The following is a 15,728-nucleotide window of genomic DNA, read 5'->3' as shown; positions in this document are numbered from 1 at the left end:
TATGAAGGGGTGGTCTTAGGGTCAGTACTGATGTCTGAGAGAATCTGAAATGGAAGCTACCGCTGAAGAGGTAATTGAACAGGACAGGCAGCAGGAATGGGTGGCGTTTTGGGTCAAGACCCTTCTTCATACTTCACACTGAAGAACGGGTCCCAACCCGAAACGTCACCCATTCCTTCTCGCCAGAGATGCTGCCTGTCCCGCTGAGTTACTGCAGCTTTCTGTGTCTATAGAAACATAGAAAATAGGTGCAGGAGTAGGCCATTCGGCCCTTCGAGCCTGCACCGCCATTCAATATGATCATGGCTGATCATCCAACTCAGTATCCTGTACCTGCCTTCTCTACCCCCTGATCCCTTTAGCCACAAGGGCCACATCTAACTCCCTCTTAAATATAGCCAATGAACTGGCCTCAACTACCTTCTGTGGCAGAGAATTCCAGAGATTCACGACTGTCTGTGTGAAAAATGTTTTCCTCATCTCGGTCCTAAAAGATTTCCCCCTTATCCTTAAACTGACCCCTTGTTCTGGACTTCCCCAACATCGGTAACAATCTTCCTGCATCTAGCCTGTCCAACCCCTTAAGAATTTTGTAAGTTTCTATAAGATCCCCCCTCAATCTTCTAAATTCTAGCGAGTACAAGCCGAGTCTATCCAGTCTTTCTTCATATGAAAGTCCTGACATCCCAGGAATCAGTCTGGTGAACCTTCTCTGTACTCCGTGGCAAGAATGTCTTTCCTCAGATTTGGAGACCAAAACGGTACGCAATACTCCAGGTGTGGTCTCTGTACTCCCTCTATCTTCCGTTTAAACCAGCCTCTGCAGTTCCTTACTACACAAGAGTTCACTGAAGGTTGGAGACTATTGACGCTGCTTTGTATCGGGGAGCAGATGGGTGAAAGACCACGCGGTTCACGTTCCACGGACGACCTTCCCATCTGGATCTCTGGTGCTTCACTTACCATCCCATTGCCGGCGTCATTTGTCCCACGCTCCCAGGAGACATGGAATAGTACGCAGCCAGATCTGGGCCCTGAGGAGACCGATGCAAACCTGTGCAAAAATAAAATTGATAATTACAAACCTTCCATAGAACTAGTGCATTTTGGCATTTCAACCTTGTACACAGTTCTCATCTTTGTCAAACGGCTTTCAGAAAATGATTGAGGAGAATAAAGAATTCTTCCAGGCTCATACAGTGAGGCATCGCTCTGCCAATTCACACAAAACAGCTCCAAAGCTAAGTGTCTGAAGAGCGGTTTTGTTTATTTTGTGTTTTACAATCTTGCAGGCTCCTTCATTGTCAAAACAATACGATACGACAGAAACTCGCTGGAGTTTAGAAGGATGAGGGGTGAACCTCATTGAAACTTACCGAATAGGAAAAGGCCTTGGATAGAGTGGATGTGGAGAGATGTTTCCACTAGTGGGAGAGTCTCGGACCTGAAGTCACAGCCTCAAGAATGTAAGGAGGTTCTTTTAGAAAGGAGATGAGGAGGAATTTCTTTAGTCAGAGTGTGTGGTGAATCTGTGGAATTCATTGCCACAGACAGCTGCCAATGGAAATTTTTAAGGGAGAGATTGACAGAATCTTAATTCAATTCAATTCAATTCAACTTTAATGTCATTGCACAAATACTGAGTATCGGTACAACGAAATGCAGTTTTGCGTCAGTCCGTAGTAGTGCAATATAGAAAATTTTTTTAAAAGAGGATACAGAACAATAGAAAATGCAAAATAATTAAACAATGGGGACGGAGGGACCGGAGGAATCTATCGGCGGGACTCCGAGTTCAGCAATGCGACGGTATGATTGTAGAAGCTGTTCCTCATCCTACTGGTACGAGACCTGAGGCTCCTGTACCGCCTCCCTGATGGGAGGAGGGCAAACAGTCCATGGTTGGGGTGGGAGGGGTCTTTAATGATCTTCCCAGCTCGTTTCAGACACCGTTTTCGGTGGAGGGCATCCATGGCAGGGAGCGGGGCGCCGATGATGTGCTGCGCGGTTTTCACCACCCGTTGTAGTGCCTTCCTGTCCGCAACAGTGCAGCTGCTGTACCATACCGTGAAGCAGGCGGTCAGGATGCTCTCGATGGTACACCTGTAGAAGTTGGTCAGGATCTGGGGGGACAGGTGAGCTTTCTTGAGCCTCCTCAGGAAGTAAAGGCGTTGCTGTGCCTTTTTGACCAGCTTGGAGGTGTTGAGGGACCAGGACAAATCCTCCGAGATGTGTACCCCGAGGAATTTGTAGCTGGAGACGCGCTCCACCTCAGTCCCGTTTATGTGGATGGGGGTATGTCTGCCCCCTCTGACCTTCCTGAAGTCGACAATAAGTTCCTTCGTCTTCTTGGAGTACAGTGTCAGGGATTAGACGGAGAAGGCAGGAGAATGAGGTTGAGAGGGAAAGATAGATCAACCATGATTGAATGGCGGAGTAGACTTGATGGGCCAAATAGCCTAATTCTGCTCTAAGAACGTATGAACCTATGATGGTCAGTATGGATTCAGTGGGGCCGAAGGGGCTCTTTCCATGCTGTCTCATCCAATTAAACATCATTGCTACATGTACTGGGGAACTCAGAAATGTCCGTGTACATAATCTGCGTAGCATTAGCCTGCAGAATATTGAATTGTTATCGGACTTGTAAGCTTCTGTATATTTTAACTTGTGGTCAGTCTTTTAATGGAAGCACAGTAAACCCTCGTTGTTACGGACCTCTTTATAATGGGTTTTGGTTATCGCGGAGGAAATCTGTTGTAACTACCATTTATCATCTACAGGAGGTAAATGAAATTACAGTAAGTTCATTAAAAAAAAAATTTATTTACAATGTTTAGTATAGTTTTGTTTATTGTCACATGTACAACGAAGGGCCACTCCCCCTTCTCCCCTCTCCCATCGGGCAAGTGGTACAGAAGTGTGAAAGGTGCCTCAGGAAGGCCGTCAGCATTCACAAAGACTCCTCATACCCTTGTAATGGACTGTTCGAACTACTTCCTTCCGGCAGACGTTACAAGGCCTTCTACGCCCGCACCTCCAGGCTCAGGAACAGCTTCATTCCCAGAGCTATAGCGGCTCTGAACCGGCCCTGCTGAGTGCCCCCCACCCCCCCTGGACTGTCTCCCTCGGATGGTCACGTCGCACAGACACATCTGCAACTTTAGTCTGTTTTAACTATTTTACTGTACAAACCATGTTCTCGGGATATCTAAACCTAAATTTTAGTAGTTACTTAAGTTATGATGTCGGATGGAAGCTGCATACCCAAATCTCGTTGCACTTATGTGCAATGACAATAAAATATATTATTATTATTTATTAAAATGCACACCTACAGATTCTGGGGCAGTTTCTTCCCAGCTGTTATCAGGCAACTGAACCATCCTACCAACAACTAGAGAGCTGTCCTGACCAACTATCTACCTCTTTGGAGATCTTCGGACTATCTTTGATCGGACTTTTATGGACTTTATCTTGCAACAAACATTATTCCCCTTTATCATGTATCTTTTAGCACTGGATTGAGCCTCCAAAACCTCGCGTGTGTGTGTGTGAGTGTGCACATGCGTGCGTGGCCGCCAAAAAATTGTGTCACTCGTCCCCTCCATGTTTTGATAGCGAGTTCCGCTCTTGGTTGAGAGATACAGCATGGAAACAGGCCTTTCGGCCCACTGAGTCCGCACCGACCAGCGATCCCCGCACATTAATAATGGATGGGATTTATATAGCGCCTTTCTAATACTCAAGGCGCTTTACATCGCATTATTTATTCACTCCTCAGTCACACTCGGTGGTGGTAAGCTACTTCTGTAGCCACAGCTGCCCTGGGGCAGACTGACGGAAGCGTGGCTGCCAATCTGCGCCTACGGCCCCTCCGACCACCACCAATCACTCACACACATTCACACACAGGCAAAGGTGGGTGAAGTGTCTTGCCCAAGGACACAACGACAGTATGCACTCCAAGCGGGATTCGAACCGGCTACCTTCCGGTTGCCAGCCGAACACTTAGCCCATTGTGCCATCTGTCGTCCCGACAGATACATTAACACAATACATTAACACTGTACCTTGGGACATGTGACAACAAACTAAGCTCAAAACATAAATGTTTCTCAAAGATTAGCCGTCCACCATGTTCTCAAAGATTAGCGTGCAGAACGCACTGTGGGTTCAGTTTCAGTTTCAGTTGTTTTGTAGTTCTTGGCTGTGGTTTTCTTGGAAGCCAATGTTAACTTCTGGTACTGCATTTCTGTGACGTGCAGGGACATTAACTCATATCGCTCTACAATTCACACCTGGTTCTCAAATATACAAAGCCCGATCTAACCTTTACACAAAGCCATACCTGACCCGTGGAGAAGAGCTGAAGACGTGTGCGGGGGCACTCAAGGACGTCTACCAGTGACGCGTCTGGTAGAGTTGCTGCCTCACAGCTCCACAGACCCGGGTTCATAAGTTCATTTGTCGAAAAAGCAGAATTAGGCCATTCGGCCCACGTGTCTACTCCGCCATTCTATGGCTGATCTATCTTTCCGTCTCAATCACATTCTCCTGCCTTCTCCCTGTAACCTTTGACACCCGTAATAATCAAGAATCTATTCATCTCCGCTTTAAAAATACTCAATGACTTTTGGCCTCCACAGCCGACTGTGGAATCAGTCCCACAGAATCATCACCTTCTGACGAATTCCTCCTCATCTCCTTTCTAAAGGCACATCCTTGTATTCTGAGGTTGTGCCCTCTGGTCCTAGACTCTCCCACTAGTGGAAACATCCTCTCCACATCCAGGCCTATCCAGGCTTTTCACTGTTCGGTTAAGTTTCAATGAGGTGTTCCCTCATCCTTCTAAACTCCAGCGAGTACGGGCCCAGTGCCGTCAAACGCTCATCATACGTTCACCCATTCATCCCCGGGATTATTCTCGTAAACTGACTCCCGCCTTGTCTCACACATCCTCTGTAATGAGGTGGTTTGGGAGGTTGATGTTGATGAACCCCTGCCTCAGAAGTGAGCTGAACCCATTTCAATCTGGGTTTGGCCACAACACGTTAGCAGCAGATGCCACCTTACTGGCTCTCTAGTCTACTCTGGACCATCTGGACACCAGGAACGCATACATCAGGCTGCTGTTCATCAAATACAACTTGGCGTTCAACGCTATAAACCCCCCCTCCCTCCAAAGTCCAAACCCATTACCAAGCTCGAAGACCCAGGCCTCTATCCCTCCCTTTCCAACTGCATCTGTGACTCTCATCAGCAGACCTCAGTCAGTGTGGATCAGTAACAACATTGCTGACCATCCACACAGCGTCTGACATACAGTGCTGCCTTACAGCGCTGGAGACCCGGGTTCGATCCTGACTACCGGTGCTGTCTGCACCGTGTTTGAGCGCTCTCCCCGTGACCTGCATAGTTTTTCACCGGGTGCTCCAGTTTCCTCCCACATTCCAAAAACGTACAGGTTTGCAGGTTAATTGGCCTCAGTAAAATTATAAATTGTCCCTGGTGTAGGATAGTGCGAGTGTACGGGGTGATCGCTGGTCGGTGCGGACTCAATGGGCCGAAGGGCCTGTTTCTGTGCCGTATCTCTAAAGTCCAAAGTTCATGGTAGTGCAAGTGGTGGCCAGTGGTGTCCATTGTTGAGTCTTTTACCCAGGATAAGGGAACTGAGAACCAGAGGATACAGGTTTAAGTTGATGGTGGAAAGATTCCATAGGAACCTGAGGGGCAACATTTTTTTACACAATGTGTGGTAGGGGTGGGCAAGTTGGGCCAAAGAGCCTGCTTCCACGCAGTAATGCCCCTGTCCCACTTAGGAAACCTGAACGGAAAGCTCTGGAGACTTTGCGCCCCACCCAAGGTTTCCGTGCGGTTCCCGGAGGTTTTTGTCAGTCTCCCTACCTGCTTCCACTACCTGCAACCTCCGGCAACCACCTGCAACCTCCGGGAACCGCGCCGAAACCTTGGGTGGGGCGCAAAGTCTCCAGAGGTTTCCGTTCAGGTTTCCTAAGTGGGACAGGGGCATAAGACTCCATGATTCTATTTGGAACGAGCTGCCGGAGGAGGTAGTTGAGGCACGTTTAAGAGACATTGAGACAGGTACATGGATAGGACAGGTTTAGAGGGATATGGGCCAAATGCAGGTAGGTGGGACGAGTGGAGATGGGACACGTTGATCGGTGTAGGCAAGTGGGGCCGAGGGGGCTGTTTCCACGCTGTATCACTCTATGACTCTATGACTAAATGTTCTCAGCAGCAGCTGCATGTTATACTATGCAGCCAACACGTGGTTTTATAGACATGAGTGAAAGTGAATTGAGACTCCAGAGTGCCGTGTGCAATGTGAATTTACCTTGGGCAATAAAGATGTCTGTAAATGTTGTCGAGGGACAGGGGGAAAGTTTTACTTTGATGGGATCCTTTATTGGGCAATATTGCATCATGCCACTGTGGCAGAATGTAGATGGGGCACGAGACTACCATTCAGCTTCACTGGCCTTTCGAGGGGGGCTTTAAATAAATAAATAAATAAATAGTAGAAACATAGAAACATAGAAAATAGGTGCAGGAGTAGGCCATTCGGCCCTTCGAGCCTGCACCGCCATTCAATATGATCATGGCTGATCATCCAACTCAGTATCCTGTACCTGCCTTCTCTCCATACCCCCTGATCCCTTTAGCCACAAGGGCCACATCTAACTCCCTCTTAAATATAGCCAATGAACTGGCCTCAACTACCTTCTGTGTCAGAGAGTTCCAGAGATTCACCACTCTCTATGTGAAAAATGTTTTTCTCATCTTGGTCCTAAAAGATTTCCCCTTTATCCTTAAACTGTGACCCCTTGTCCTGGACTCCCCCAACATCGGAAACAATCTTCCTGCATCTAGCCTGTCCAACCCCTTAAGAATTTTGTAAGTTTCTATACGATCCTCCCTCAATCTTCTAAATTCCAGCGAGTACAAGCCGAGTCTATCCAGTCTTTCTTCATATGAAAGTCCTGACATCCCAATCCATTTGTTGAAGCTGTACTGGGAATTTTGACTAACAAATGTCCTGCATGTAAACAGTCGGCACCGAAGGTAATAGCAAACAGAATGGTCTGTCCCAATATGAATGTTTTTGATCGACTTGAGATGCAACACCTTTGAAAATGTAGTCTTAAAATTTGTCATTCGCATTTGACGGCACTGGGCCTGTACTCGCTGGAGTTTAGAAGGATGAGGAGGGGGTGGGACCTCAATGAAACTTACCGAATAGTGAAAGGCCTGGATAGTGGATGTGGAGAGGGTGTTTCCACTAGTGGGAAAATCTAGGAAGAGAGGTCATAGCCTCAGAATAAATGATGTACCATTAGAAAGGAGATGAGGAGGTGAATCTGTGGAATTCTGTTGATGCCTTACAGCGGCAGAGGCCCGGGTTCGATCCTGACTTCCGGTGCTGTTTGCACGGAGTTTGTACGCTCTCCCCGTGACCGTGTGGGTTTTCTCCGGGATCTCCGGTTTCCTCCCACACTCCAAAGAGGTGCAGGTTGGTAGGTTAATTGCCTTGGTATAGGTGTAAATTGTCCCTAGTGTGCGTAGGGTAGTGTTAGTGTGCGGGGATCGCTGGTCGGTGTGAACTTAGTGGGCCGAAGGGCCTGTTTCCGCGCTGTATCTCTAATCTAAACTAAACTAAGATCTAACCACAAGGTTCTCAAACATGATGACACAACCTCTTTATACAGCACAGACTCCAAAGTTTACTCTCACTTTGACCTGACTTGACATTTAGATATGACTCACACTGCAAAGATCACTTTGGCCTTTCTCTGTTATTTCTGGTTAAATCTCTGACACAAGTGGCGGTCATGGTGGCGCAGCGGTGGAGTTGCTGCCTTGCAGCGAACGTAACGCCGGATACCCGGGTTCGATCCCGATTACGGGCACTGTCTGTATGGAGTTTTACGTTCTCCCCGTGACCTGCGTGGGTTTTCTCCAAGATCTTCGGTTTCCTCCCACATTCCAAAGACGTACAGGTTTGTAGGTTAATTGGCTTGGTGAATGTAAAAATTGTCCCTTGTGGGTGTAGGATAGTGTTAATTCACTGGAGTTTAGAAGGATGAGGGGTAATCTTCTAGAAACATATAAAATTATAAAAGGACTGGACAAGTTAGATGCAGGAAAAATGTTCCCAATGTTGGGTGAGTCCAGAACAAGGGGCCACACTCTTAGAATAAAGGGGAGATCATTTAAGACTGAGATGAGAAAAAACGTTTTCACCCAGAGAGTTGTGAATTTATGGAATTCCCTGCCACAGAGGGCAGTGGAGGCCAAGTCACTGGATGGATTTAAGAGAGAGTTAGAAAGAGCTCTAGGAGCTAGTGGAGTCAAGGGATATGGGGAGAAGGCAGGCACGAGTTATTGATAGGGGACGATCAGCCATGATCACAATAAATGGCGGTGCTGGCTCGAAGGGCCGAATGGCCTCCTCCTGCACCTATTTTCTATGTTTCTATGTTTCTAATGTGCGGGGATCGCTGGTTGGCGCGGACCTGGTGGGCCGAAGGGCCTGTTTCTGTGCTGTATCTCTAAATTAAACTAAACTAAAATAAGTAGACCACAGATATACTTGGTGTTAGTTAACGTACATGTATTCACCGTGTTTGGGAAGGGAAAAGGTTAAACCATTGTCTCACACCCCCTGTGCAGTGAGTTCATACACAATATTGCTGGCATTTATATTTGTCAGGGTTTGTTTGGAAGAACATGTCCCTGAATAGGTTTTTCCATGGCATTTTCACTGTGTGACGACCACAAAGGGCGGCAGGATGGCACGGAGGTATAGATTCCGGTCTACAGCGCCAGGGACCCAGGTTCGATCCTGACTACGGGTGCTGTCTGTATGGAGTTTGTTCATTCTCTTTGTGGCTGCGTGGGTTTTCTCCGGGTGCTCTGGTTCCCTCCCACACTCTAAAGAAGATGTACGGGTTTGTAGGTTAATAGGCTTCGGTAAATTGTCCCCAGTGTGTACGATAGTGTTGGGGGTACAGGGGTGATCGCTGGTTGGCGCAGACTCGGTTGGCCAAAGGGCCTGTTTCCCTGCTGTATCTCTGAAGTCTAAAGTCTAAAGTAAAGATTTAAGAGAGAGTTAGATAGAGCTCTAGGGTCTAGTGGAGTCAAGGGATATGGGGAGAAGGCAGGCACGGGTTATTGATAGGGGACGATCCGCCATGATCACAATGAATGGCGGTGCTGGCTCGAAGGGCCGAATGTTTGACCATTGGGTCAAACATTTTCTACTCCAACTTTTACATATTTTCCAAAAGAAATGAGCTGAAATCCTATAAATGTCCTAGTTTGAAAGTTGAAGATGAATCATCTGATTGAGATGAATTGGCTTTAGTGTTTCTTAGGAAGTATCCTTGTGGCCTTTGGGGTTTTCCAGCACATTATACAAAGTGCTGACTCACTGGGTTCTCCAGAGAGTTCACTTAAATGAGGTGTAAAGGGACGGTATTGGGGATTTTATTTTGCTCAGCAAGTACTGGGAGAAAATGTCACTGGTTGGCCTCAGCTCTCCTTGGAAGTGCTGACAGGATGTGTTTACGTGGTTCGATCGAATGCTTGCTTCAACAACAACAAAAAATTCGATCTTAAGAGTCATGGAGTCACACTGCGGGGAAACAGGCCATTGGGCCCAACTTGGCCATGCCCACCAATATGCCCCATCTTCACTGGGGCATACCTGCCCACAGCCCTCCAAACCTATTCTTTCCAAATGTTTTTTAAACGTTGTAGGTCTTTGTAGCGTGGGAGGAAACCGGAGCTCCTGGAGAAAGCCCACGCAGGTTACGTGGAGAACGTACCAACTCCGTACAGGCAGTGGTCGGTATCGAACCTTCGTCGGATTGAAACAATTCCCTGACAAAATGGCTGGATGAGTTTACAAAGGACACATTGTGGGAATAGGTCATTGGAAATGAAGCAGGCAGCTCTTCTTGAAGCCAGCATTAAAGACTCGTTTCACTGTCCTCCTGATTCATTTTACTGATTGTCTGCCTCCTTGTCACCTTCCCCTCATCCAACAATGATCCATTCCACATTTCCTTATACATTGCCTGCTTTGATCTGTCATTTTCACACCTTACCCTTCCATATTTCTACTCTCCCTCTCCCCTGACTCTCAGTCTGAAGAAGGGTCTCGACCCAAAATGACGCCCATGCCTTCTCTCCAGAGATGCTCCAGCAGTTTGTGCCCATTCGTCGTTGGCTAAAAGGACTTTTGTTTTATTCAGGAAGCTTGACAGCTTGTCTACTGCCCTACCAGCGAACGCACTTCCATTTAGTAAAGTTGCTGAAGACCACTGCGGAGTTTTGTCAGAGTCATTCATGTTACCAGGCAGCAGTTCATTCAACACCAGCAGATCTAAGGTAACCTCTAGCAACCCTCTGCCCCTCCCCCTTTCTCCCCAACACTCCATTTCTCTACCCCCCCCCCCCCCCCCCAACCTGTGTTCACCTATCACCTGCCAAACTTTTCCCCGCCCCTCCTCTCCTTCAGTTCTTCCTCCAGCCTCTATAGTCAGTGTGACGATGGGTCCTGACCTGAAACATCACAAAATGCTCCATGGAGTAACTCAGTGGGACAGGCAGTATCTCTGGAGAGAAGGAATGGGTGGGTGACGTTTCAGGTCAAGACCCTTCCTCAGTTTCTCGAAAGATGCTGCCTGTCCCGCTGAGTTACTCCAGCATTTTGTGTCTATCTTCGATGTAAACCAGCATCTGCAGTACCTTCCTACACTTCTCCAGGGATGCTGCCTGACCCACTGAGTTACTCCATCACTTCTGCCTTTTTTTTTTGGTAAACCAGCATCTGCAGTTCCTTTCGAAACCGGCACTGATATCCTGGAAATTATTGGCACAAAAAATGGCAATCAGTAACGCTAACCCGGGTCTCTGGCGCTGTAAAGCAGTAGCTCTACCAATATACAATAGACAATAGGTGCAGGAGTAGGCCATTCAGCCTTTTGGGCCTGCATCGCCATTCACTGTGATCATGCCTGATCTTCCACATTCAGTACCCCGTTCCTGCCTTCTCACCATATCCCCTGATTCCGCTATCTCTAAGAGCTCTATCTAACTCTCTTGAAAGCATCCAGAGAGTTGGCCTCCACTGCCTTCTGAGGCAGAGAATTCCACACTCACAACTCTGGGTGAAAATGTTTTTCCTCATCTCCGTTCTAAATGGCCTACCCCTTATTCTTAAACAGTGGCCCCTGGTTCTGGACTCCCCCAACATCGGGAACATGTTTCCTGCCTCTGGCGTGTCCAACCCCTTAATAATCTTATATGTTTCAATAAGATCCCCTCACATCTTTCTAAATTCCAGAGTGTACAAGCCCAGCTGCTTCATTCTTTCTTCATATGACAGTCCCGCCTTCCCGGGAATAACCTCGTGAACCTACGCTGCACTCCCTCAATAGCAAGAATGTCCTTCCTCAAATTTGGAGACCAAAACTGCACAAAATACGCCAGGTGTGGTCTCACTATGGCCCTGTTCAACTGCAGAAGGACCTCTTTGCTCCTATCCTCAACTCCTCTTGTTATGAAGGCCAACATGCCATTAGCTTCCTTCGCTGCCTGCTGTACCTGCATGCTTACTCCATCCACCCCAACAAACTGCTGGGCATAAATCAGCAGGAAGCAGCATCTGAGCAGAAAGAAAAATCATTGACATTGCAGATTACCGATCTCATGCCAGTTCCATTTTGATATCAAGCGTCAAGAGTGTTTTATTGTCACATGTCCCAGATAGAACAATGAAATTCTTACTTGCTGCACCACAACAGAATATGTAAACATAGTACACTGCAAAACAATGTAATAAACAAGAGAGAAAAAAGTTACGTGTGTGTGTATACACAGACTCACAAATACAGGAAGGTGGACACAAAATGCTGGAGTAACTCAGCGGGACAGGCAGCAACTCTGGAGAGAAGGAATGAGTGACGTTTCGGGTCGAGACTTCTCTTCAGACTGGGTGTCGACCCAAAACGTCGCCCATTCCTTCTCTCCAGAGATGCCCTGCCTCACCCGCTGAGTTACTCCAGAATTTTGTGTCTGCCTTTGATTTCAACCAGCATCTGAGGTTCTTTCTTACACATACTCACAAATATACATATATATATAGATCATATATATATATATGGATGTAGTTCAGAGCGTATTTGAGGATGTAGTGTTTAACAGCCGATTGGCTGCAGGGAAGAAGCTGTTACTGAAGCTGGTTCAGGAATATGTGGTCTTACCTGTTTTCTGGTTCATTTCAGATGAAAGGTGTGGTGAGTGTGGGTTGGAGGGAAAGTGCTCGTTGCTGTAGGAGATGAGGGGGGTGAGGGGATGGACTGCATGGGTGGGCTGCACCACTGGAACCTTGTTCGACTGCAAGACAAAAAAAAATACAAGCTTAACAACTTCAGACCCTTTTCCCTGGGACGAAGAAAACAAAAGATTTCTTATTTTGTGTTTAGTTTTTAGAGATACAGTGCAGAAACATAGAAACATAGAAAATGCAGGAGTAGGCCCTTCGGCCCTTCGAGCCTGCACCGCCAATCAATATGATCATGGCAGATCATCCAACTCAGTATCCTGTACCTGCCTTCTCTCCATACCCCCTGATCCCTTTAGCCACAAGGGCCACATCTAACTCCCTCTTAACTATAACCAATGAACTGGCCTCAACTACCTTCTGTGGCAGAGAATTCCAGAGATTCACCACTCTCTGTGTGAAAAATGTTTTTCTCATCTCGGTCCTAAAAGATTTCCCCCTTATCCTTAAACTGTGACCCCTTGATCTGGACTTCCCCAACATCGGGAACAATCTTGATGCATCTAGCCTGTCCAACCCCTTAAGAATTTTGTACGTTTCTATAAGATCCCCCCTCAATCTACTAAATTCTAGCGAGTACAAGCCGAGTCTATCCAGTCTTTCTTCATATGAAAGTCCTGACATCCCAGGAATCAGTCTGGTGAACCTTCTCTGTACTCCCTCTATGGCAAGAATGTCTTTCCTCAGATTAGGAGACCACAACTGTACGCAATACTCCAGGTGTGGTCTCACCAAGACCCTGTACAACTGCAGTAGAACCTCCCTGCTTCTATACTCAAATCCTTTTGTTATGAATGCTAACATACCATTCGCTTTCTTCACTGCCTGCTGCACCTGCATGCCTACTTTCATGACACCCAGGTCTCGTTGCATCTCCCCTTTTCCTAATCGACCACCATTCAGATGATAGTCTACTTTCCTGTTTTTGCCACCAAAGTGGATAACCTCACATTTATCCACATTATACTGCATCTGCCAGGCCCTTCGGCCCTATGTTCTCGTCTTTGTTGCTTCTCTCTGTGTTTAGTATGGAGATGCAGCACGGACCTCCACCGAGTCTGCGCTGCCCAGCGATCCCCGCACACTCACACTTTCCTACACGCACTAGGGACAATCTGAAGAAGGGTCTCGACCACGAACGTTCTCTCCAGAGATGCTGCCTGTCCCGCTGAGTTACTCCAGCTTTTTGCGACTATCTAAGGGACAATTTTACATTTAGACCAAGCCAATAAACCTGCATGCCTGTACGTCTTTGGTGTGTGGGAGTAAACCGAAGACCTCAGAGAAAACCCACGCAGGTCACTGTGAGAACGCAGTCAGCACCCGTAGTCAGGATTGAACCCGGGTCTCTGGGGCTGTAAGGCAGCAACTCTATCCGCTACACCACAGTGCCACCCCTCCTACAGTATATCCCTCTCCTACCCACCCTAACAAAATGCTGGGTATATATCAGCAAGGAGGCAGCATCTGAGGAGAAAGAAAAATCGTAGACTTTGTAGATTACCGATCTCATGCCAGTTCCATTTTGATATGTTGTATCTAACACTCCAATGGTATGGTGACCCTCATCGGCATTAGAAAGACGTACTCTCCAAAGACGTATCGGTTTGTATGGCTTTGGTAAAATTGTATGTCAGATAGTGCTAGCGTATGTGGTGATCGCTGGTCGGTGTGGACTCCTCTGTATTAAGTAGTACATGCTTTACTGGTTATGTAGAGACTTCATTCCATTGACTTGAATGGAGCGGAATTTTGAATTCAGTGTAAAATAAATTCATAGTCACAGAGCATGAAAACTGGCCCTTCATCCCAACTTGCCCACAGCGACCAACATGACTCATCTACACTGGTCCCATCTGCCTGCGTTTGGCCCATATCCCTCTAAACCTGTCCTATCCATGTACCTGTCTAACTGTTTCTTAAACATTGCAATAGTCCCAGCTTTAACTACCTCCTCCGGCAGCTCGTTCCATACACCCACCACCCTATGTGTGAAAAAGTTACCCCTCAGATTCACATTAAATGATCCCTAATTAAAACATTACCCCTCAGATTCCTATTAAACCTTTTCCCCTTCACCTTAAACCTATGTCCTCAGGTTCTCGATTCACCTATTCCGGGCAAGAGACTCTGTGCGTCTACCCGATCTATTCCTCTACTGATTTTTCTACATCTCTATAAGAGTAGTCCACATCCTCCTGTGCTCCAAGGAATAAAGTTCCAGCCTGCTCAACATCTGCCGACAGCTCAGACCCTCAAGTCCTGGCAACATCCTGGTAACTCATTTCTCTTTATCCTTTCCAATTTGAAAGAGTACAAGATGAAGGGTACAATACTCCAAGAAGATTTGAATACATGTACAGATGATATAAATGAATTATATGGGGGCCTGCTATTATGTACAGGTCCATTTATCCTTTCTAAGGTCAGATACACTTGTTATTGCTTATATTCTCTTGACTTGAGAAAAATGAGAAATTATTTCATTGAACCGTACAAAATCGTTATGAGGCTTGGCTGGACAAAGGCACAAATAATGTTTCATGAACTGTTTTACATTGCAAAACGTCTTAAGAAGGGTCCCGACCTCAAACATCTCCCATCCTTGTTCCCCAGAGATGCTGCCTGATCTGCTCAGTTACAAACATTTACAAAAGTTAAAAAGGATTCTGTATCATATTTGTTTTTGGCTGTGATCCCCCAAGTGGTTTCTGAAATATAACTTCCAGCCACATCTAATGAAATGTCACAATGGAAATAGCACTCGTTAGGAAGGTCTTTGAGTCCATCTGCAGTTCCTCCTGTCTATACTTTCTTACAGATCATTACCTTTTGTATTCTAATGAATGTCAATGTTGTTATTAATTCCATTAACCTTCTAATTATTTGAGCTCATGATCCTTAATGCCCCTGTCCCACTTAGGAAACCTGAACGGAAACCTCTGGAGACTTTGCACCCCACCCAAGGTTTCCGTGCGGTTCCCGGAGGTTGCAGGTGGTTGCCGGTGGTTGCAGGTAGTGGAAGCAGGTAGGGAGACTGACAAAAACCTCTGGGAACCGCACGGGAACCGCACGGAAACCTTGGATGGGACAGGGGCATTACATTCTTCTTCTGAAAAGGAAGCTTGCTGAGATACAGGCCGTGGCACGGTGGCGCAGCGGTAGAGTTGCTGCCTCACAGCGCTAGAGACCCGGGGTTCGATCCCGACTACGAGTGCTGTCTGTACGTAGTTTGTACTTTCGCTGGGTGACCTGCGTGGGTTTTCTCCGGGATCTCCGGTTTCCTCCCGCACTCCGAAAACGTAAGTTTTTTTTCGGCTGAATTGGCTTGGTATAAATGTAATTTCTCCCTCGT

The 15,728-nt window shown here is 46.9% G+C and overlaps 1 protein-coding gene across 9 annotated transcripts in view; it reads right to left on the bottom strand.

Annotated features, from left to right (window-relative positions):
* The window catches only part of LOC116978270 (transcription factor 7-like 2), a 204,242-nt gene that overhangs the window by 50,006 nt on the left and 138,508 nt on the right, over positions 1–15,728 (bottom strand). For all 9 annotated transcript variants that reach the window (XR_004413428.1, XM_033029292.1, XM_033029293.1 and 6 more), the window contains 2 exons: positions 12,294–12,426; positions 964–1,054 (listed from right to left, as the gene is read on the bottom strand). Coding sequence is in view for 8 of the 9 variants with exons in the window: in XM_033029292.1 (XP_032885183.1) it covers positions 964–1,054; positions 12,294–12,426 (224 nt within the window). In the remaining variant the exon portion in view is untranslated. The remainder of the gene's footprint in view (positions 1–963; positions 1,055–12,293; positions 12,427–15,728) is intronic.

This window comes from Amblyraja radiata, chromosome 11, assembly GCF_010909765.2.
Source record: "Amblyraja radiata isolate CabotCenter1 chromosome 11, sAmbRad1.1.pri, whole genome shotgun sequence".
Classification (NCBI taxonomy): Eukaryota; Metazoa; Chordata; class Chondrichthyes; order Rajiformes; family Rajidae; genus Amblyraja; species Amblyraja radiata.
The sequence above is the reverse complement of the archived record's forward strand: the minus strand, read 5'-3'. Positions and strand labels throughout refer to the sequence as shown.